Source organism: Scylla paramamosain, chromosome 27, assembly GCF_035594125.1.
Source record: "Scylla paramamosain isolate STU-SP2022 chromosome 27, ASM3559412v1, whole genome shotgun sequence".
In the NCBI taxonomy this organism is placed as follows: Eukaryota; Metazoa; Arthropoda; class Malacostraca; order Decapoda; family Portunidae; genus Scylla; species Scylla paramamosain.
In genome coordinates, this window is record NC_087177.1 from 18649022 (window position 1) to 18668404 (window position 19383).

Consider the following 19383-nt stretch of genomic DNA (forward strand, 5'->3'; position numbering starts at 1 on the left):
GGGTGTTTTATATGCGTTCTCGCATTTTTATACGTGAGAACCTTAAAAACATTAAAAAGACACTTTCTTGATAAATTTTAGTTTTTCGATATAGCGTGTTTTTGATGCTTTTTTTTTAGCTTTTTGGTGTGTAAGAAGCTGAAAAGCAATCTAAATACACGTTTTTTCTTAATGTTCTTTCCTTTGACCATGAAGGTTGTTTTCCATGCGATTTTGTGTTCTAGTACCTAACAAGCTCAAAAAACAATCATATTTCTCGTTTTAATTATGTTATTCTGTTTCTTCTTATAGTGTGCCCTCCATGTTTTTTGGCGTTATTCTCTCTAACATGATAATCACTCATAATACACGTTCTTTTAATGATGTTCTGTTTATCCATATAAAGTGGTATTGTTTTGTTTTTTACCTTCTTTTGTACAAAAACGGCAAAAAGCATAAAAAGTGGAAGAAGTGAACGACAAAATTAATGCAAAGGACCCCATAAGGGGTAACGAGACGATATGCCAATAAAAGTGTCATTTTGGTGTTTGTGAGCGTATTAAGCATCAAAACGCTAAAGGGTATGAAAAAGATCCCATATGGAAAATCTAAATAACTTTTTTCTAAAGTGTGTTGTGTGTGTGTGTGTGTGTGTGTGTGTGTGTGTGTGTTTTTGAACTTTCTAGATATCAAAACGGTAAAAATGAATTTCTTAGAAATCAAAACGGTAAAGGTGCATCCAAAACGTTAAAACACATAAAGAGCACTCTGTATCGAAAAATAACAACATTACCAAAAACGTGTATTAGGAGTTATTGCAACAATGTAACGGACCAAAATGCAAAATAAGTATGGAAACCACCTTTTAAGAGGAATCAGAACAACAATGCTATAAACGTGTATCGAGGGATTTTGTGCTTTTCATGTATGAAAACAATAAATTGCATGGAAAGCACTTTATATAGCAAAAGAAAACATCATTAACAAAAATGTGTATTTTGAGAGCTTTTCACCTTCCTACGTACCAAAACGCTAAAAAGTATGGAAAAAAAGTTATGTTGAAAAACAAAATAACTTGATCAAAATCGTACGTACAAAAACGATAACACTTTCAAACCACCTTTCATGGAGAAACAAAACAAAATTACCAAAAAGGTGTGTTTTATGTTTTTTTTTTTTTTTAGCTTATTTGGTATCAAAATGCCAAAATACATGCAAACCTCGCTATATGAGTTAAAGAGATGATATTACCAGAAACGTGTCATTTGGGTGTTTATAACCGTTTTATGCAAAAACGCTACCAAAAAAAAAAAAAAAAAAAATAGAAAACACCCTATGTGGGACAACAAAACATCATCGAAAGATATTACCGAAAACGTGTCTTTTGAGTGCTTGTAGATTCGTTACGTACCAAAACGCTAAAAACATCATACAAAACACTCTTTACTGATCAACAGAACATTATGATGAACGTGTTTTTGAGTGTCTTTGACCTTGTTAGGTAATAAAACGCTTAAAATGCATGCAAAGTTCGCAGTATGGGAAACAAAATGATATTAACACAAGCGTGTATTATGAGTTTTGTTCAGTTTCTTATATAACAAAGCGTTAAAATACATGAATACAACTATATATTGATAAAAAAAAAAAACGAAAAATAATGCCTTTTGAGTGTATTTGAGATTAAGTACCAAAACACTAAAACGTATGCAAAACACCCATGAAGGAGAACGGGAATAACATTACCAAAAACAACTCGATTTTTTTTTTTTTTTTTAGCTTGTTACACAGAAAAATACCAAAATGCATTGAAAGTATTCTATATGGAAAAACGACATTACGAGAAACGTGTATTATAAGTGGTTTTGAGTTTCTTAGATAATAAAACGCTAAAACGCATGAATAGCACTATATAAGAAAAAGCAGAATATTTAAAGAAAAAAGTGCATTTTGGGTGTTTTTCACATTGTTTGGTGACAAAACACGAATATGCTTGTAATGCCTCCCATATAAAGAAACGAATCGACATTACCTGAAACGTTTCTCTTCAGTATTTTGACCGTGTTAGGCACCAAATCGATAGAAAGCATGAATTCACCGTTTGAGAATGCATAAAAAATATAACAAAAAACATGTATTTTATTGTTTTTGATCTTCTTACGTATCAAAAAGCATAGCACATGCAAAACATCTTTATAGAGAAACATGATAACATTACCAAAAAGAAGTATTTAGTTTTGAGCTTGTTATGTAAAAAAAACGCCAAAACCCATGCAAAGTAACCTTAATGGGGAAACGAAAAACATTAAGAGAAACGTGTATTTTAATTGTATTTCACATTCTTAGGTATAAAAAACGACAAAATTTACAAAAAGAATGCTACATATGGAAAGGAAAGGAAATTTCCAGAACGTGTCTTTTCATTATTTAAGACAATGTTATACACCACGACACAAAAAAAATTGGAAATCACCCTATATGGGAATGGAAAAAGAAAAAAAACATAAAACGTGTATTTGGAGTGTTTTTGAGGTATTTACGGAGCGAAACTCTAAAATGCATCCAAATACTATTTTATTGAGAAACAATATTATCAAAAACAAAAAACAATTTTTTTGAGCTTTTTACGCAAAAAATCCTACCTAACCTACCTAACCTAACCAAAACGCTAAAACTCGTGAAAAACACCCTTCATGGAAAAACAGAATGACCGCGTAAAACAAATATTATATTTTACATAATACATTAGTGTTTTTTTTATTTTGTTACTTAAAAAAATACCCAAAAAAGCATGCAAAGCATCCCTTATGAAGACAGGAAACGAGATTTTCAGAAAGTGCCTGTGTATTGTTTATGAGCCAGTTAAACACTAAAACGCTAAAAATAAAGTATGGAAGTCTGATTATATAGAAACAAAAAAAAAAAAAAGACGAATTTACAAAAAAACGTGTCCTTTGTGTGCAAAATAACGCTAAAAACGCATGCGAAATGATCTTTATGGAGGAAAAGAATAACTTTACCAAAAAGAAGTATTTTGAGTGTTATTGAGCTTGAAAAGACAATATGACAAAAAATATTTTTCAGCTTCTTAGGCGACAAAACATTAAAACACATGAAAAACACTCAATATGGAGAAACAGAACAATATTACCAGGAACGTAATTTTCAGTTTAATTGATAGTCATCAAAACACCAAAAATGCACACATAGAAGAAAAACGAGATATCCAGAAACGTGTCTTTTAAGTGTTTATGAGACTGCTTTTCACATTATTAAGTACTAAAACACCAAAATGCATGCAAATACCCTATATGGGGAAACAAAACTGAATTACCAAAAACGCGTTTTTTTTTTTTTTTTTTTTTTTGAGCGTGGTAGACTCCAAAATCGCTAGAAAGCATGGAAATCGTCTTATATGGAAATACAAGAAACAATAAGAAAATCATATCATTTGAATGTTTCTTGGACTTCTTACGTACAAAAACGCTAATACGCAAGCAAAACACCCTCTTTGGAGAAACAGAATAACATTAACAAAAATAATTATTTTGAGTGTTTTTAAGCTTGTTACACACGAAAACGCCAAAATATATGCAAAGCACGATATATGTTGAAACAAAACGACATTAAGAGAAACGTGCCATTTCAGTGTTTATATTATTTTTTTTTCAGCGTTTTAGGCACGAAAACAATAAAATGTATGGAAAGAACCATATAGTGGGAATACAAAACTTAACCGAAAACGTGTCTTTTGAGTGTTTTTGATCCTCTTACGTACCAAAACGCTAAAATGTATGCAAAAAGTGTGTTATTGAGCTTCTTACAAAAAACACCAATATGAAAGCAAAGAAAGATATGGGAAACGAAACGATATTACAAGAATTATGTCTTTTACGCGTTTCTGAATATCTTAGGTAATAAAACGCTAAAACACTTATATGGCGCTTTATTTAGAGTAACAGAACAACTTTGCCGAAAACGTCTGTTTAGTTTCTTTTTTTTTTTTAATATTGTTAGGTACTAAAACACCAGAATACATGCAAAGTACTCTTTATGGAGAAATAAAATGACATTACCATAAACGTGAATTGTAAGTGTTTTTGTTCTTAGGTACCAAAACTCTACAGAGTGTAAATGACACTCTAAATGGGGGGAAAAATACAGAAAAGTTTTATTTTTGTGCTTTTCACGTTGTTAGTTACTAAAAGACCAGAAAATATGCAAAGCACTCTATATGGGTAAACGAAATGAAATTACGAGAAACGTGTCTTTTGAGTGTTTTTGAGCGTGTTAGGCACCAAAACACAAAAAAATATGGAAATAATTTTATATGGGAATACATAACGCAAAAACGCTCACAAAACGCCCTATATGAAGAAACAGAATAACTATCAAAGTATTTTTAGTGTTTTTAGCTAATAACATAATAACGCGAAAATCAGTGCAAAGAACCCTATATTGTGATACAAAAACATATTACCAAAAACCGTGTATTATAAATGTTATTAACCTCCTTAGGTAACAAAATGCTAAAACGCGTAAATAGCACTCTATATGTAGAAACAGAAGAACTTTTCCAAAAAAGGTGTTTTGATTTTTTTTTTTTTTACTTTGTTGAGTGCGAAAACGCGAAAAATGCATACATCGCTGTTAATATGAGGAAACCAAATGATATCATCAGACATGTGATTTCTCAGTGTTTTCAGCGTTTTACTCACGAAAACATTAAAATGCATGGAAAACATCCTACATTGGAATACATAGCAACATTATTAAAAAAAAAAGGTGTTTTTTCACTGTTTTTTTCAGCTTCTTACGTATCAAAACGTTAAATCGCATACAAAATACTCTTTACGGAGAAACAATAATATTAACGAAAAACGTATACTTTCAATGTTTTTGAAACTGTACCGTACAAAAACTTTAAAATGCATACAAAGCCCTCTAAATTGGAAACGAAACGATATTACAAGAAGCGTGTATTATATATGTTTGTGAGGTTCTTATGTACCAAAACGCTATAAACCGTGAATAGCAATTTATGTGGAAAAATAGAACTACCAAAAAAGTGTTTTATTTTTTTATTTATATATATTTTTTTACATTTTTATGAGCCAAAAAGTCAAAATGGAATTAAATGAGTCTATTTAGGGAAACAAAATGACATTACCAAAACGCCAAAATGAAAGGAAGGCATCCTGTATGGGGATCTTACAAAAAATATATATTATGACTGTTTTCGAGCTTAATAGGTACAAAAAACTCTAAAACGGGTGAATAGCACTCTGCATGGAAAAAAAAGAATATTACCAAAAACATGTCTTGATTGAATTTTTTTTCTTTTTTTTAACATTGTTAGGTACCAAAACGCCAAAACGCATTCATAGCACTTTACATAGGGAACAAAAATGACATTACCAAATATGTGTGATTCGAGTGTTGTTGAGCGTCTTGGGCACCAAAACGCTAAAATAGCATGGAAGTAAATCTGTATGCGAATAAACAAACATTAAGAAAAACGTTTGTTTTGAGAGTTTTGGTATTTCTTACGTACCAAAACGAGAAAACTCATGGAAAACACACTTTATAAAGAAATATAATAACATTACCAAAAACAAGTCTTAAGAGTGTTTTTCAGCTTTTTACGTAGAAAATTGCCGCAAATACAAAATACTCAAAATACTCAATACTCAAAAAAAAAGCCATTATTATTAACGTGTATTATGTGTGTTCTTCAGCATATTAGGTAACAAAACGCGAAAACGCGTTGTCACCACTCTATATTTAGAAACAACATTGCCAAAAAAAAAACATGTAAATTGAGTGTTTTTCACATTAATAGATAACAAAATGTCAAAATGCATAGGAAAACGTCATTTATATTAAAAAAAAGAAAAAAACGAAACGACATTTGAAGAAACGTATTTTTTGCATATTTTTGTGCTTGTTAGACACCAAAACGCTAAAAAGCATGGAAAGTGCCATATATGTAAGTAGAAAACAACATTACCAAAAACGTGTCGAGTTTTTCTTAGCTTACACACCAAAACGCTAAAACGTATGCAAAAACACTCTTTAATAGAGAAAAAACATTACGAGTAACAAGTATTTTGGGTGTTTCTGAGCTTGTTACGTACAAAAACACCACAATGCATGCAAAGTCCCGAAATGGGGAAATGAAAACACATTTACGAGAAACGTAAATGTGTTTTTATTTTTTAAGATTCTTCACTACCAAAACGCTAAAACCCTTGAAGGGCATTATATATGGAGAAACAGAATAACATTATAAAAAAAACAACGATTTTAATTGTATTTCACATTGTTAGATCGAAAACGCAAAGATGCAGGTAAAGCATATGGGTAAAAGAATCTACATTACTAGAAATGTGTCTTTTGAGTGTTTATAAGCGTGTTAGGAACCAAAAGTCATAAAAATAAGGGAAAGTATCCTATATATGGAAAGAAATTAAATCTACAAAAAAAAAAAAAAAAAAAAAACGTGCTCTTAAATTGTTTGGTACTTAAGTACCAAAACGATAAGACACATGTACAACACCGTTTATGGAGAAAACGAATAACATAACTAAAAAATTTTGGGTGTTTTGAACTTCTTACGTAAAGGAACGCCAAAATACATAGAAATTATCCTATATGGGAAACGAAAGAACATTACGATAAACGTGCATTATGAGTTTTTGAGCGTCTTAGGTACCAAAATGCTAAAAGTAATGAATAGTACTCTTTATGGAGAAACCGAAGAACATTATCAAAAACGTGTATTTGACATTGTTAGGTACCAAAACGCCAAAATGCAAGCAAACGCCCCCCCCCCCCTATATGGGGAAAGGAAAAGAGATATCCAGAAACGTGTCTGTTTTATATATCGTTCCAGGGTCAAAAACAATAAAAAGCAAGTAAAGCACCCTATATAAGAAAAAAGAACAATATTACCAAAAACGTCTCTTTTCAGTGTTTTTGAGTTATTTACGTACGAAAACGCTCAAATGCATCCCAAAAAAACTTTTATGAAGAAAGAGTATAACTTAATGAAAAACGTGTATTTTCATTTTCTTTGAGTATTACGTAGAAAAATTGCAAAATGCAACCAAATTACTCTATATGATGAAACGAAAAGATATTATGAGAAAAGTTTATTGAGAGAGTTTTTGTACTTTTTAAGTATCAAAGTGCAAAAACGCATAAAAAGCATTCTATATCGAGAAAAAGAATATTATTAAAAACGTGTATTTAGTTTTTTTTTTTTACATTGTTAGGTACCACAACGTTACATTACATACAAAGCACCTTATATGAAGAGAAAAAAAAATTCTAGAAACTTGTCTTTTTCTTATGAGAATTATAGACAGTAAAAACGCTAAGATGAAAATCACCCTATAGCTGAATACAAAACATTATTACAAAAAAAAAAAAAGAAAACGAGTCTTTTGAGTGTTTTTCAACTTATTTCGTACCAAAAGATTAAAACGAATGCACCCTTTGTAAATAAAGAAACTATAAGTTACCCCTCAAAAAAAATAAATATATTTTGAGTGTTTTTGAACATGTTACGTACAAAAACACGAAAAATACATGAAAAATATTGTATATAAAGCCAAAATGAAATTACCAGAGACGTGCATCATAAGTATTTTGAGCTTCTTAGTCATCAAAACGTTAAAACACATGAATAGCTCTTTATAATGAGGAACAAAGCAACCTTGCGGAAATCGTGTATTTTGACTGTATTTCACATGGTTAGGTTATAAAGCTCTAAAATGCATGCAATAAACAATACATGAGGAAAGGAAACAAGTTTTCCGGAAAAGTGCTTGGTCATTTTTTTTTTTTTTCCATGCTTTTTAGCTTTTTGTGCCTAAGACTCTCAAAAACATTCAAAAGGCAAGTTTCTTGCAATGTCTCTTCGTTTTCCCATATAGTAAGATTTGCATGCATTTTGGCTTTTTTGCACCTAATATAGTGGAAACACTTAAAATTCATTTTTTGGGTAATATTCTGTTCCTCCATATAGGGAGCTATTCATACGTTTTAGCGTTTTTATTCCTAAGAAGTTAAAAAATACTCATAATACATGTTTCTCGTAGTGTATTTTCGTTTCTCCATACATTCTGGCGTTTTCCTAAGCCAAAATGTATGGAAGGTACCTAAGAAGTTCCGAAACACTCAAAATATTTCTTTTGAGTAATGTCTTTCTGTTTCTTCATAAAAGGTGTTTACGTACCAAAACTCTAAAACGCATGCAGCGTTTTAGAGTTTTGGTACATAAAAAGCTAAAAACTCTGAAAAGAGACGTTTTTCGTAATGTTTTGCTTTCTCACATAGGGTGCTTTTCATGCTTTTCAGTGTTTTGGTGCTTAGTACGCTCATAAACATAAAAAAAGATACGTTTCTGGAAATCTTGTTTCCTTTCAATATGTAGGGTGTTTTGGCACCTATTATTGAGGAATTCACACAAAATACAAGTTTTTGGTAATGTTGATCTGTTTCTCCATATAGAGAGTTATGGGTTTTAGAATTTTGTTAATAAAGAAGCTCAAAAACATTAATAATATACTTTTCTTGTAATGTGTTTTCGTTTACTTTGCAAGCATTCTTGCGTTTTTTATGTAAAAAGCTCAAAACAATAAAAAAAAAATATTTGTTTTTGGTAATATTATGTTTCTGCATAAAGTTTTAGCGTTTTCGTACGTACTTAGCTCAAAACGCTAAAAAGAAACCTTTTTGGTAATGTTGTTTTGCTCTCTCATATAGGGTGCTTTTTCATGCTTTTTTAACGTTTTTGTGTCTAGCACACTGATAAACATTCAAAAGACACATTTTTAAAAATCTCATTTTTTTCTTTCCCAATATAGGAAGCTTTACGTACATTTTGACATTTTGGAACATGACAATGTTAAATACACTCGAAATACATGTTTTTGGTAATGTTGTTCTATTTCTTCATATAGAGTTTCTTCATACAGATACTTTCTATGTCTTTTGACGTTTTTGTACGTAACGTGTTCAAAAACACTTAAAATACTTGCTTTTGTTAATGTTAATCTTTTTTTCCAGAAACGGTGTTTTTCATGCATTTTACTGTTTTGTTACACAGGTAGATCAGAAACACTCAAGACACATTTTTGGTATTTTTTTTTTTTTTTTTTCGTATATAGGGTGTTGTTTTTTTTTTTTTTTTTTACTTTTCTGCACAATACGCTTATAAAGACTAAAAATACATGTTTTTGGATATGTCTTTTTTTTTTTTCATATAGTGTGCTGTCATGCATTTTGGCATAATGGCACCCAACAATATGAAATACACTCAAAACACACATTTTTAGTAATATTGTTCTGTTACTCCATATAGAGTGCTATTCAAGCCCCTTCAAGTTTTTGTACGTAAGATGTTCAAAAAAAACTCATTTCTCGTATTTTTTTTTTTTTTCATAAGGTATTTTACATGCTTTTTTACTTTTTTGTAACAAGCTCAAAAACACTCAAAATACTTCTTTTTTGGTAATGTGCTTGCATGGGTTTTAGTGTTTTGGCAAGTAAGAAGATCAAAAACACTCAACAGACACGTTTTTCGTAATATTGTTTTGTATTACTAAACAGGGTGATTTTTTATTGTTTTGGTGCCGAACGTGCTCCAAAATACTCAAAAGACACTTTTCTGATAATGTATTTCACATTGTAAGGTACCAAAACGCCAAAAATTATAAACCCTACATGAGGAAAGGAAACAAATTTTCCAGAAACGTGTTATTTGAGTGTTTTAGAGCGTGTTACGCACTATAAAGCTAAAAAGAATGAAAATTATGGGAATGGGAAAACCTTTCCCCATATAGGAGGCTTCGCATGAATTTTTGCGTTTTGGTTGCTAACGATGTGAAAAACACTCAAAATACACATTTTCGGTAATGGTCCGGGTCTCCATATAGATAAAATGCATATTCATGTATTTTAGAGTTTTGGTACCCAAGATGCTTAATAACATTCATAATACGCGTGTCTGGTAATTCCCTTTCGTTTCCCCATACAGGGTATTTTGGATGCATTTTTGGCATTATTTTTTTTTAATAACAATCTTAAAAATACTCAAAATACTTATTTTTTTGTAATATACTAATCCTCTATGAAGGTTATTTTGTATGCATTTTACTAATTTAGTACGTATGAAGCTCAAAAACACTCGAGACACTTTTTTTTTCTTTCCGTGCGTTTTTTTTTTCTCTCTCTCTCTTTTATGCGTTGTGCATACGCTAAATAAAAAACAGAAAAAGCACGTTTTTGGAAAATTTGTTTCCTTTCCTCATGTAGGGTTTATGGCATGCATTTTGGCTCTTTGGTACCTAACAATATGAAATACACTCAAAACAGACGTTTTTCGCAAGGTTGCTCTGTTCCTCCATATAAAGTGCTATTCATGTGTTTTAACGTTTTGGTGACTAAGAAACTCAAAATACTTATAATGCACGTCTCTGGTAATTTCATTTTGGCTCTTTATATAGAGTATTTTTCATGTGTTTTTTCGTATTTTTGTACGTAACATGTTCAAAAACACTTTAAATACATGTTTATTTTTAATAACTTGTATTTTTTTCTTAACAAAGGGTGTTTTGTATTCGTTTTAACGTTTTGGTACGAAAGAAATTAAAAACACTGAAAAAACTCGTTTTTCGTAACAATTATTTGTATTCCCTTACGAGGTGATTTTCATGCATTTTAACTTTTTTGCTGTCTATAACGCTCATAAAAACTCAAAAGACATATAAGGTGCTTTATATGTAATGTGACGTTATGATACCTAACAATAAAAAAAAAAAAACACTCCAAATACACGTTTTTGATAATGCTTTATTTCTCGATATAGAATGCTTCTTATGCGTTTTTGCACTTTGATACTTAAAAGGTATAAAAACTCTTACAATAAACTTTTCTCATAATGTCTTTTCTTGTAGGGTAATTTAGATGCACATTTGGCATTTTTATACGTAACACTAAAAAACAATCAAAATACACGTTTTTCATTAAGTTATACTCTTTGTTCATTAGAAGTTTTTTGGGTACATTTCAGCGTTTTAGTACGTAAATAAGTCAAAAACACTGAAAAAAGACGTTTTTGGTAATATTGTTTTCTTTTCCCATATACTTGCTTTTGTTTTTGACTCTTTTATAGAAATCTCTTTCCATTTTCCCCATATAAGGTGGTTTGCATGTACTTTGGCGTTTTGGTGAAAAGTGAAATGTGAAATTTGAAATGTGAAATACACTAAAATTACACGTTTTTGGTAATGTTCTTCGGTTTTTTCATAAAGAGTACTATTCATTTCTTCTAGCATTTCGGTACCTAAGACGCTCAAAAACTCATAATGCACGTTTTTCGTAATGTTCTTTCGTTTCCCATATAGGATAATTTCCTTGTAATTAGGCGTTCCTTTATGTAAGAAGTTCAAAACACCCAAAAATGCTTTTTTTAGTTATGTTATTTTACTTCTCCATAAACGGTGTTTTACTTGTGTTTTATCGTTTTGGTACGTAAGTACCAAATACTTTAAGAGTACGTTCATAAACACTGAAAATGGGACCTCTTTTGTACTGTAATGTTTTCGAGCACAGGGTGTTTTCCATGTATTTTTAGCGTTTCGGCGCTTAGCACTGATAAACACTTAAAAGACACATTTCTAGAAATTTAATTTCCTTTTCCATATACGGTGGTTTGCGAGCATTTTGGCGTTTTGGCACCTAAGAATGTGGAGTACACTCAAAATAAGGGTTTTTCTTAATGTTGTTCTGTTTTTCGATATAGAGTGCTATTCATTATTTTTAGCACTTGGTACCTAAGAAGCTGTAAATCTCTCGTAATATACGTTTCACGTAATTTCTTTTTGTTTCCCTAATACAGTATTTTACATGCTTTTTTTTACTTTTCTACAATCATAAAAAACTTAAATTACATATTTCTGGTAATGTTACTCTGATTCTACATAAAGTGTTTTTATTGCGTTTCGGCGTTTTGGTAGGTATGTAGCTGAAAAACACTGATGACAGACTTTTTGATTATTTTTTCCCCATATATGATGCTTTTTTCCATGTTTTTTATCGGTTTGGTGCCTTCCACGCTCGTAAACATTCAAAAGACATGTTTCCGGAAATTTCGTTTTTTTTTTCTTTTTCCTTTATATATGTTTTTTTTTTCCCCTTGTATATGCTTTAAAGGCAATTTTAATTTTTTTGATAAGTAACAATGTGATGTATAAAAAAAAATTCGTTTTTTTTCATATTTGCCTGTTTCTCCATTTAGAGTGCTATTCATTCTTTTTAGCTTTTTTGTACCTAAGAACCTCAAAAAACACACATAATACACGTTTTTTGTAATGTCTTTTCGTTTCTCTGTATAGGTTTCATTGCAACAAGCTTGAAAAACATTAAAAATACTTGTTTTTTGGTAATGTTATTCTCTTTTTTTTTCCATAATGGGTGTTTTGTATGAGTTTTAATACGTCAGTAGTGAAAATAGATGTTTTGATTTTTTTTTTTCACATATATGACTTTCCATACCTTTTTAGGGGGGCAGTTAGGTACATAGCACATTCATAAACACTCAAAAGACATGTTTCTTGAAATCCCGTTTTTTTTTTTTTTTCCCCATGAAGGATGCTTTTGAATGCATTTTATCAGTTTGGTACCTAGCAATGTGAAATACACTCAAAATATCCGTTTTTGGTAATGTCCTATTTTTTTCATATATACATATTTATGTATTATCGCATTTTGGAGCCTGAGAAGCTTAAAAACACTCATTATACACGTTCTTCGTAATGTATTTACATTTCTTCATATAGAGTACTTTTCATGCAATTTTGCGTTTTTTTTTTTTTCACGTAAGAAGCCTTATATGCATTTTGGCTTTTGGTACCTAACAATGCAAAATACATGTTTTTGGTAGTGTTGTTCTGTTTCTCCATATAGAGAAACGCATTTTAGCGTTATGGTACTTGAGAAGCACAAAAAAACATTCATAATACATTTTTCTCGTAATGGATTTTTGTCTCTCCATACAGGTTGCTTTACATGCATTTTGGCGTTTATGTACGTAAGAAACTCAAAAACACTAAAAATACTTGTTTTTGGTAATGTTACTCTGTGCCTTCATAAAGGGTGTTTTGCATGCGTTTTTTTTATGATTTTGGAACGTATGTAGCTAAAAAATTAAAAAAGACTCGTTTTGTTTTCCCATATAGGGGGCTTTCCAAGCTTTTTAGTTTTTTTTGTTGTCTAACATGCACAAATACTCAAAAGATACGTTTCTTTTAATGTAGTTTCTTTTTTCCCATATAGGACACATTGCATGCACTTTGTTAATTTGGTACTTAACAGAATAGCTTTACCAAAAACAAGTATTTTGAGCGTTTTTGAGCTTGATACGTAAAAAAAAAACAACAACAACATGCATGCAAAGTAAACGAGATTTCCAGAAACCAGTTTAATGAGTTCTTATGAACATTTTAGGGATCAAAACGCTGAATACAATGTCAGTCTCCCTTTATGGAAATATAAAACAACACTGCGAAATTTTATTTATTTATTATTTTTTTGTGTTTATTATTAATATTGTTATTACGCACGAAAACGCTGCAACGCATGCACAACACGTTTTATGGAAAAACATCATAACGTTACTAAAAAATAAATATTTTTGAGTGTTTTTGATATTGTTACATACAAAAATGTCAAAAATTCATGAAAAGTACCCTATATGGGGAAACGAAAAGACATTAAGAGAAACTTTTAATATGAGTGTTTTTGAGCTTCTTAGGTACCAAGACGCTAAAACGAATGAATAAGTTACACATTTTTTAATTTACACTATAAATATACCAAAAACGTGTATTTTGAGGGTTTTTGAGATTGTTACGTAGAAAAATGCCAAAATGCATGTGTGCCTGGGAAAACGTAAAGACATTACGAAAAACGGGTATTATAGGAGTTTTTGAGCTTCTTAGGTAGAAAAATGCTAAAACGCATAAATAGCACTCTATATCGAGAAACAGAATGTCATGGATCGGTGTTTCCTTTACGTTACCCCTGCCGATCACATGCGACTCCTGGTTGAGTCTCCAGGTAGACTAGGGTGGGACACTCAAAAGAAAGCACAGTCGTAAATATTTGACTTATATTTACACAGTAATTACAACAAAGGCCTGGCTAGCTATGGCTACACTCAGTGGCGCGTGGGCCGCACACAAAGAAATACCTATTCCTTCGGAAGTGAGGCCAATGCCCGGTCCTTTTGCGTTGTGAGAGCACAGCCTGACGTTAAATTACTGGGTCACGGAGGTAATTAGTCGGCACTATGCGCTGTATCACTTATGCCGGGCAAGGGGCGACGACCACGTGGTCGCTGGGTGACTGGAAATGAAATCTTGTTAACAGGCCTTACCACAAATAACTCACCCCAGGCGTTCCACTGGTGTACTCACTCCTCCAGTCTGCTTCGATGAAAGCCAGCTTCGTTGGTCAGGGCTTCGGCTTACCGCTGCACCACGCTGTCCTTTCTGCAGGCTGGTTCGGGAGGAGTCGAGGAGGGCACGTCCTGGGCGCTGGGTGACCTGGCTGGGAGTGAGGCCGAGCAAGGTCGTGCCCCGCTCACCTCGGCCCGCGCGCATTGATACAGGCTCCGCCCACCTGCCCGCATGGCGGATGGTTCTCTCCTATGACGGGGCGGTAATTTATTGCCCTCTCAAAATCTAGTGTCCCTGTGCTCTCACATTACCCCATACAAACGAGGATTTTTTTTTCGGAAAAAAAAAATTCTAAGCCTTACTAGCTACTAACGGTGTGTGTGTAGACCAAAAGGGGTCTTCGGGTGGAAGCTCAGGTGGCTCATGAGGGTAAAACCCCGTATTTACGTTAAGAATCTCGCTTAGGGGGAAAACTCCTGAACCAGCTGAACCTTCCCGTTCCTTTTGCAAGACGAAATATCGTCAGACTTAAACCGCCCTCCCATTGTTATGTATGTCTGCGTATAACATAACGGAGTGTAGGTGTTCGAGCGTACGTAATATATGTGTAAGAGATACGCAGACGCTACACGAACACGGAGCGGTGTCTTCGGATTCATCTTGGGGAAGACGCAGCGTGGTGTCACCCCTCTCTGGGAGACACGAGCGTGTTCTGAACGGCCTTCAGGTCAGGATTGCCCTCAGAGCCCCTCTGCCAACAAAGAGAAAGTTTAGTGTCTTCATAGTACCATATACATCCCATATTCAAACACAGAACACAAGTGACAACTCATCCTGTAGTTGGGGTGTAGTAGTGTGGGTGGTTACTCGTCTCTCTGGGCCACCACATAACCTGGTCCACACTCTTCCTCTCCAGGCACCCAAGGCGTCCTCCCTAAGGATGCTGCTGCTAGGGGCGAAACTGGGGTGATTATGTGCAGGTACCCCACAAAGTAGGGACACCTGGTGCTGGAATGGGTAGGCATTATGCATGACATGTAAACATAGGCACACTCCTTCAGACCGATCTAGAATATAACTTAGTTACCTAACCAGACGCATGGCAAGATCATCTCTTTACTGAGGTGAAGAGGTACTACTCGCTCGTCTCAGCCGATGCGCTAGTCCCTTCTAAAAGGCGAGACAGCACGTCGGCCCCGACATTGTCTCGGCCACGGATGTACTGAACTCGCATCTGAAATTGTTGCAAATACAGAGCCCATCTCATTATTCGGGAGTTTGCATTCTTAGAGGTACGCAGTGACTCCAGGGGCATGTGGTCTGTCTGCAATACAAACTCATCCCCGTATAAGTAGAAGTAGAATTTCTTTATCCCATCTACTACGGCGAGTAGTTCACGTTCTACCGTGCTGTAGTTCTTCTCTGCCGGTTTGAGCTTCCTGCTGTGATAGGCCACGGGGAAGATGTCGCCGTCCTTCTCCTGCAGTAACACAGCACCCAAACCTTCACAGGAAGCATCGGTCCTAAGCACAAAGGGCTTTGTAGGGTCAGGCAACTGGAGGATAGGGTCCTTGCACAGCAAGGACTTCAGTGCCTTGAATGATCTGTCCTCGTGGGGACCCCACTCAACCTTATTTGGTGCTCTTTTCTTAACAAGCTCATAGAGCGGCAGCGCCACCGCGGCAAAGTTGGGGACAAACCTGCGGTAATACCCTGCTAACCCTAGGAACGATCGGACATGTCTTTTGGTGTGGGGAACAGGAGCTTCCTTTATTTTCTGAACCTTGTCCTCCAAGCAGAGGCACTGTCCTTGACTCACCTTGTGGCCTAGGAATTCGACATCTGCCTTGGCCAACTCACACTTGCTCGGCTTAACCGTCATGTTGGCGTCTCTGAGTTTATCAAGGACCATACGTAACAGTCTTACGTGGTCCTCCAAATCCGTAGAATGAATCAGTACGTCATCTACGAAAACCTCGACCCCATTCAGGTCACCTAGTACCTGTCTTATTCGGCGGTTGAAGACCGCGGGAGAATTGGCAAGGCCGAAAGGAAGGACCCGATATTGATAGAGGCCGCTGGGGGTGGCAAAAGCCGTTATTTTCCTTGACTCGGGGTCAAGCGGGATCTGAAAGAATCCTTTCGTGAGGTCCAGTTTGCTAAACACCCTCGAGTGTGACAGCCGGCTAAATATCTCCTGTTGGTCGAACATGGGCTCTGCGTCTATTTGTGTTACTGCGTTAATCCTTCGGAAGTCACCGCAGATCCTAACACTACCGCCTTTCTTGCGTACGACGACCATAGGACTACAGTACGGAGAATCGGATCTCTCGATAATGCCTAAGTCCTCCATTTCTTGTATTTCCTCAGCCACAGCGTCCCTAAGCTGCAGAGGGACCTGATAGTGTTTCACCTTCACTGGCTTTCGGTTCGTTAGGGTGATCTTGTGTGGCGACACCCGGGCCACGCGAGGCTTGTCAGAAAAGACCTCCGCGTATTCACCTAGAAGATCCTTTATTATCGATACTTCCTCAGGTGTTAGCCTTTCAGATAATGTGACGTCATCTACGGTTTCCGTCTGACGCTTTTGTACAGTGAGAGGACCATCTCCTACGTCCTCTGCATCGTGAATCACAGCTGCACTACATTTGATCTCACCCTCCTTCGCAGCTGTTGAGAGGGAAAAAATATCACGCACGGCTTTCAAACAGGTGGCCCTATCCTCAGCATATGCTGGTTCCTGAGCGCCAGCGCTACCAGAGATGGTAGGCGCATGATACTCCTTAAGCATGTTAATGTGAAGACGTTTCCGTTTCCCATCAATCAATACTACATAATTTAAGTCGGAGACGCGCTCTAGGACCTCATAAGGCCCCTTCCACTGCGCCAGCAACTTATTATGAGCAGTGGGTAGGAGTACTAAGCACTCCTGGCCAGGCTGCAGTGTGCGTAGTCGCGCATTGCGATCATAATGGGCCTTTTGTACCTCCTGGGCCTTCAGGAGTTCTTCCTTGGCCATACGACAGGTTTCCCTAAGTCTGCCAGCCAGGTTTATAACATACTCGTATGTCGTACGTACCTCCGGACTTGGCACGTCCTCGTCCCATAGCTCTCTCAGCACTTGGAGTGGACCGCGCACTGCTCTTCCATAGAGTAGCTCGAAAGGCGAGAACTTCAGAGTACTCTGCGGTGCTTCCCTGTATGCGAACAGGAGAGGAGCCACAAATCTCGGCCATTCCTTGGGTTGCTCGGCGGCCAGCCGCTTGAGCATTTTTTTCAGTGTGCCGTTGAACCTCTCACACAGACCGTTACCCATGGGATGCCAGGGTGTCGTGTTAAGGCCCTTCACAGAAAGAATCCTAAACGTCTCGTCCATCATGGCAGACGTAAACTGAGTGCCTCGGTCACTCAGCACCTCCTTGGGAATGCCCACACGGCAGAATATCCCTACCAGCGCTTCAGCCACTGTGGTGGCCTCTATATTTTTCAGAGGTACTGCTTCAGGCCAACGGGTGCTGAAGTCCACACACGTGAGTAGATATTTTGATCCGTCAGTCGCGCGTGGCGTGATCGGCCCAACAATATCTACGGCTACCCTCTCAAATGGTTCGGATATAAGGGGCATGGGTCTTAGCGGCGCAGGTTTCACACGGCCCTTGTCTACAGTTTTTTGACACACGTCACAGGATCTCACGAATCTCGCGATATCGGCCATCACGCCAGGCCAGAAAAATGTGTGACTAATGCGGTCTTGTGTTTTCTGTCGCCCCATGTGACCACCCAAGGCCGCGCTGTGCCCCATCTCCATCACCGCGTGGCGGTACTGTGCAGGCACCACGAATTGCGACCGAGTCTCACCGAGGTCGGAGATGACTTCCCTATACAACTTTCCTCTGTGTTGGCAGAAGCGAGTCGTTCCGTATTTATTTACCCTCGATACCCCCTCAGCGGCTTGCTTCCGAATGTTTGCAAGGGAGGGATCGGTCTTTTGTGCGGCAGTGACGTTAGCGCTATTGAGCAGCTCGTCAGGTGATGTGAGCTTGAGAGGGACCACGGGCCGTGTCTCTCGTGCCTGGGCTCGCGTCAGGGCGGCACCTACTTGATCTTCGGTTTGGGTCGCGGCGTCCGTGTTCCGAACGTCCCTCACCCCTTCAACGTTACCGATTATCAATTCATAGATAGGCTGTTTCATCACAGCGGCCTGGATTCTGCCAGTGAGGAATGGCGTCTCCACGTCGACTACAGCTATCGGGCAAGTAGCCATAGAGCCGTTAATCATGACGACTCTCACGTGTTCTCCTGTGAACTGAGCAGGGGTAACCAGGGCTTCTTTCACTACACAGCCGGTAGAACCATTGTCCCTCATTACCCTTACCAACCTGCCCCCTACTCTACCGTTTTTCACTATCAATCCCCGCGGTGAACCTCCTAGTACTGAAGAGGTGGCCGCTAGTCAAAATGGGTGGTTCTGGACAGCTGTAATTGGGGTAGTGTCTGCCGCTGGTACAATATCGTCCGGCGCATCGAGTAGCGCGGCAGCATATTTGCCTGTGTGTGAGGCAGCTCTCATAGGTGGTGTGGGACGCCATGAGCCGGTATTCCACCCACGTGGTGGTTGAAACTTACTACCCTCCCTGGGGTGTCCTTGTGGCTTATTCTGCCGGAAGGGAGGCGGTGCCTGCTCCTTCCTTACTGGCTCCGGATCGTTGGGTTGCGCCTTGTTGCACATTTCCTCAAACCTATCGCGTATGACTAACTCCCGTAGCGCTTCATACGTGAGGTAAATCCCTTCCTTTTGCACTCGCTCGTCAAAGAGACGAGAAATTCTGGCGTGAGCCTGAACGGCGGTTTCGTTATCACTGATAGCGGCACTGCGAAATGCCTGCTTGGCTGCCTCCGCCGTTCTGCCAAACGCCTTCAAAAGAGCGCATTTCAT

General features: G+C 36.5%; 1 protein-coding gene across 1 annotated transcript; it reads right to left on the reverse strand.

The window, feature by feature from the left end:
• Positions 1 to 15310: 15310 nt before the first annotated feature.
• Positions 15311 to 18813, reverse strand: LOC135114419 (uncharacterized). Its single transcript, XM_064030322.1, has 2 exons — positions 15587 to 18813; positions 15311 to 15455 (listed from the first exon to the last, which is right to left on the reverse strand). Exons 1-2 carry the CDS (start codon positions 18811 to 18813, stop codon positions 15311 to 15313), a joined length of 3372 nt encoding a protein of 1123 aa, XP_063886392.1.
• Positions 18814 to 19383: the final 570 nt, after the last annotated feature.

Coding starts and splice junctions, on each gene's coding strand:
- LOC135114419 (XM_064030322.1), bottom strand. CDS start 18,813: ATGAGGGACAATGGTTCTACCGGCTGTGTAGTGAAAGAAGCCCTGGTT. Junction 15,456..15,586: donor GCATCGGCTGAGACGAGCGA/GTAGTACCTCTT, acceptor TACCCATTCCAG/CACCAGGTGTCCCTACTTTG.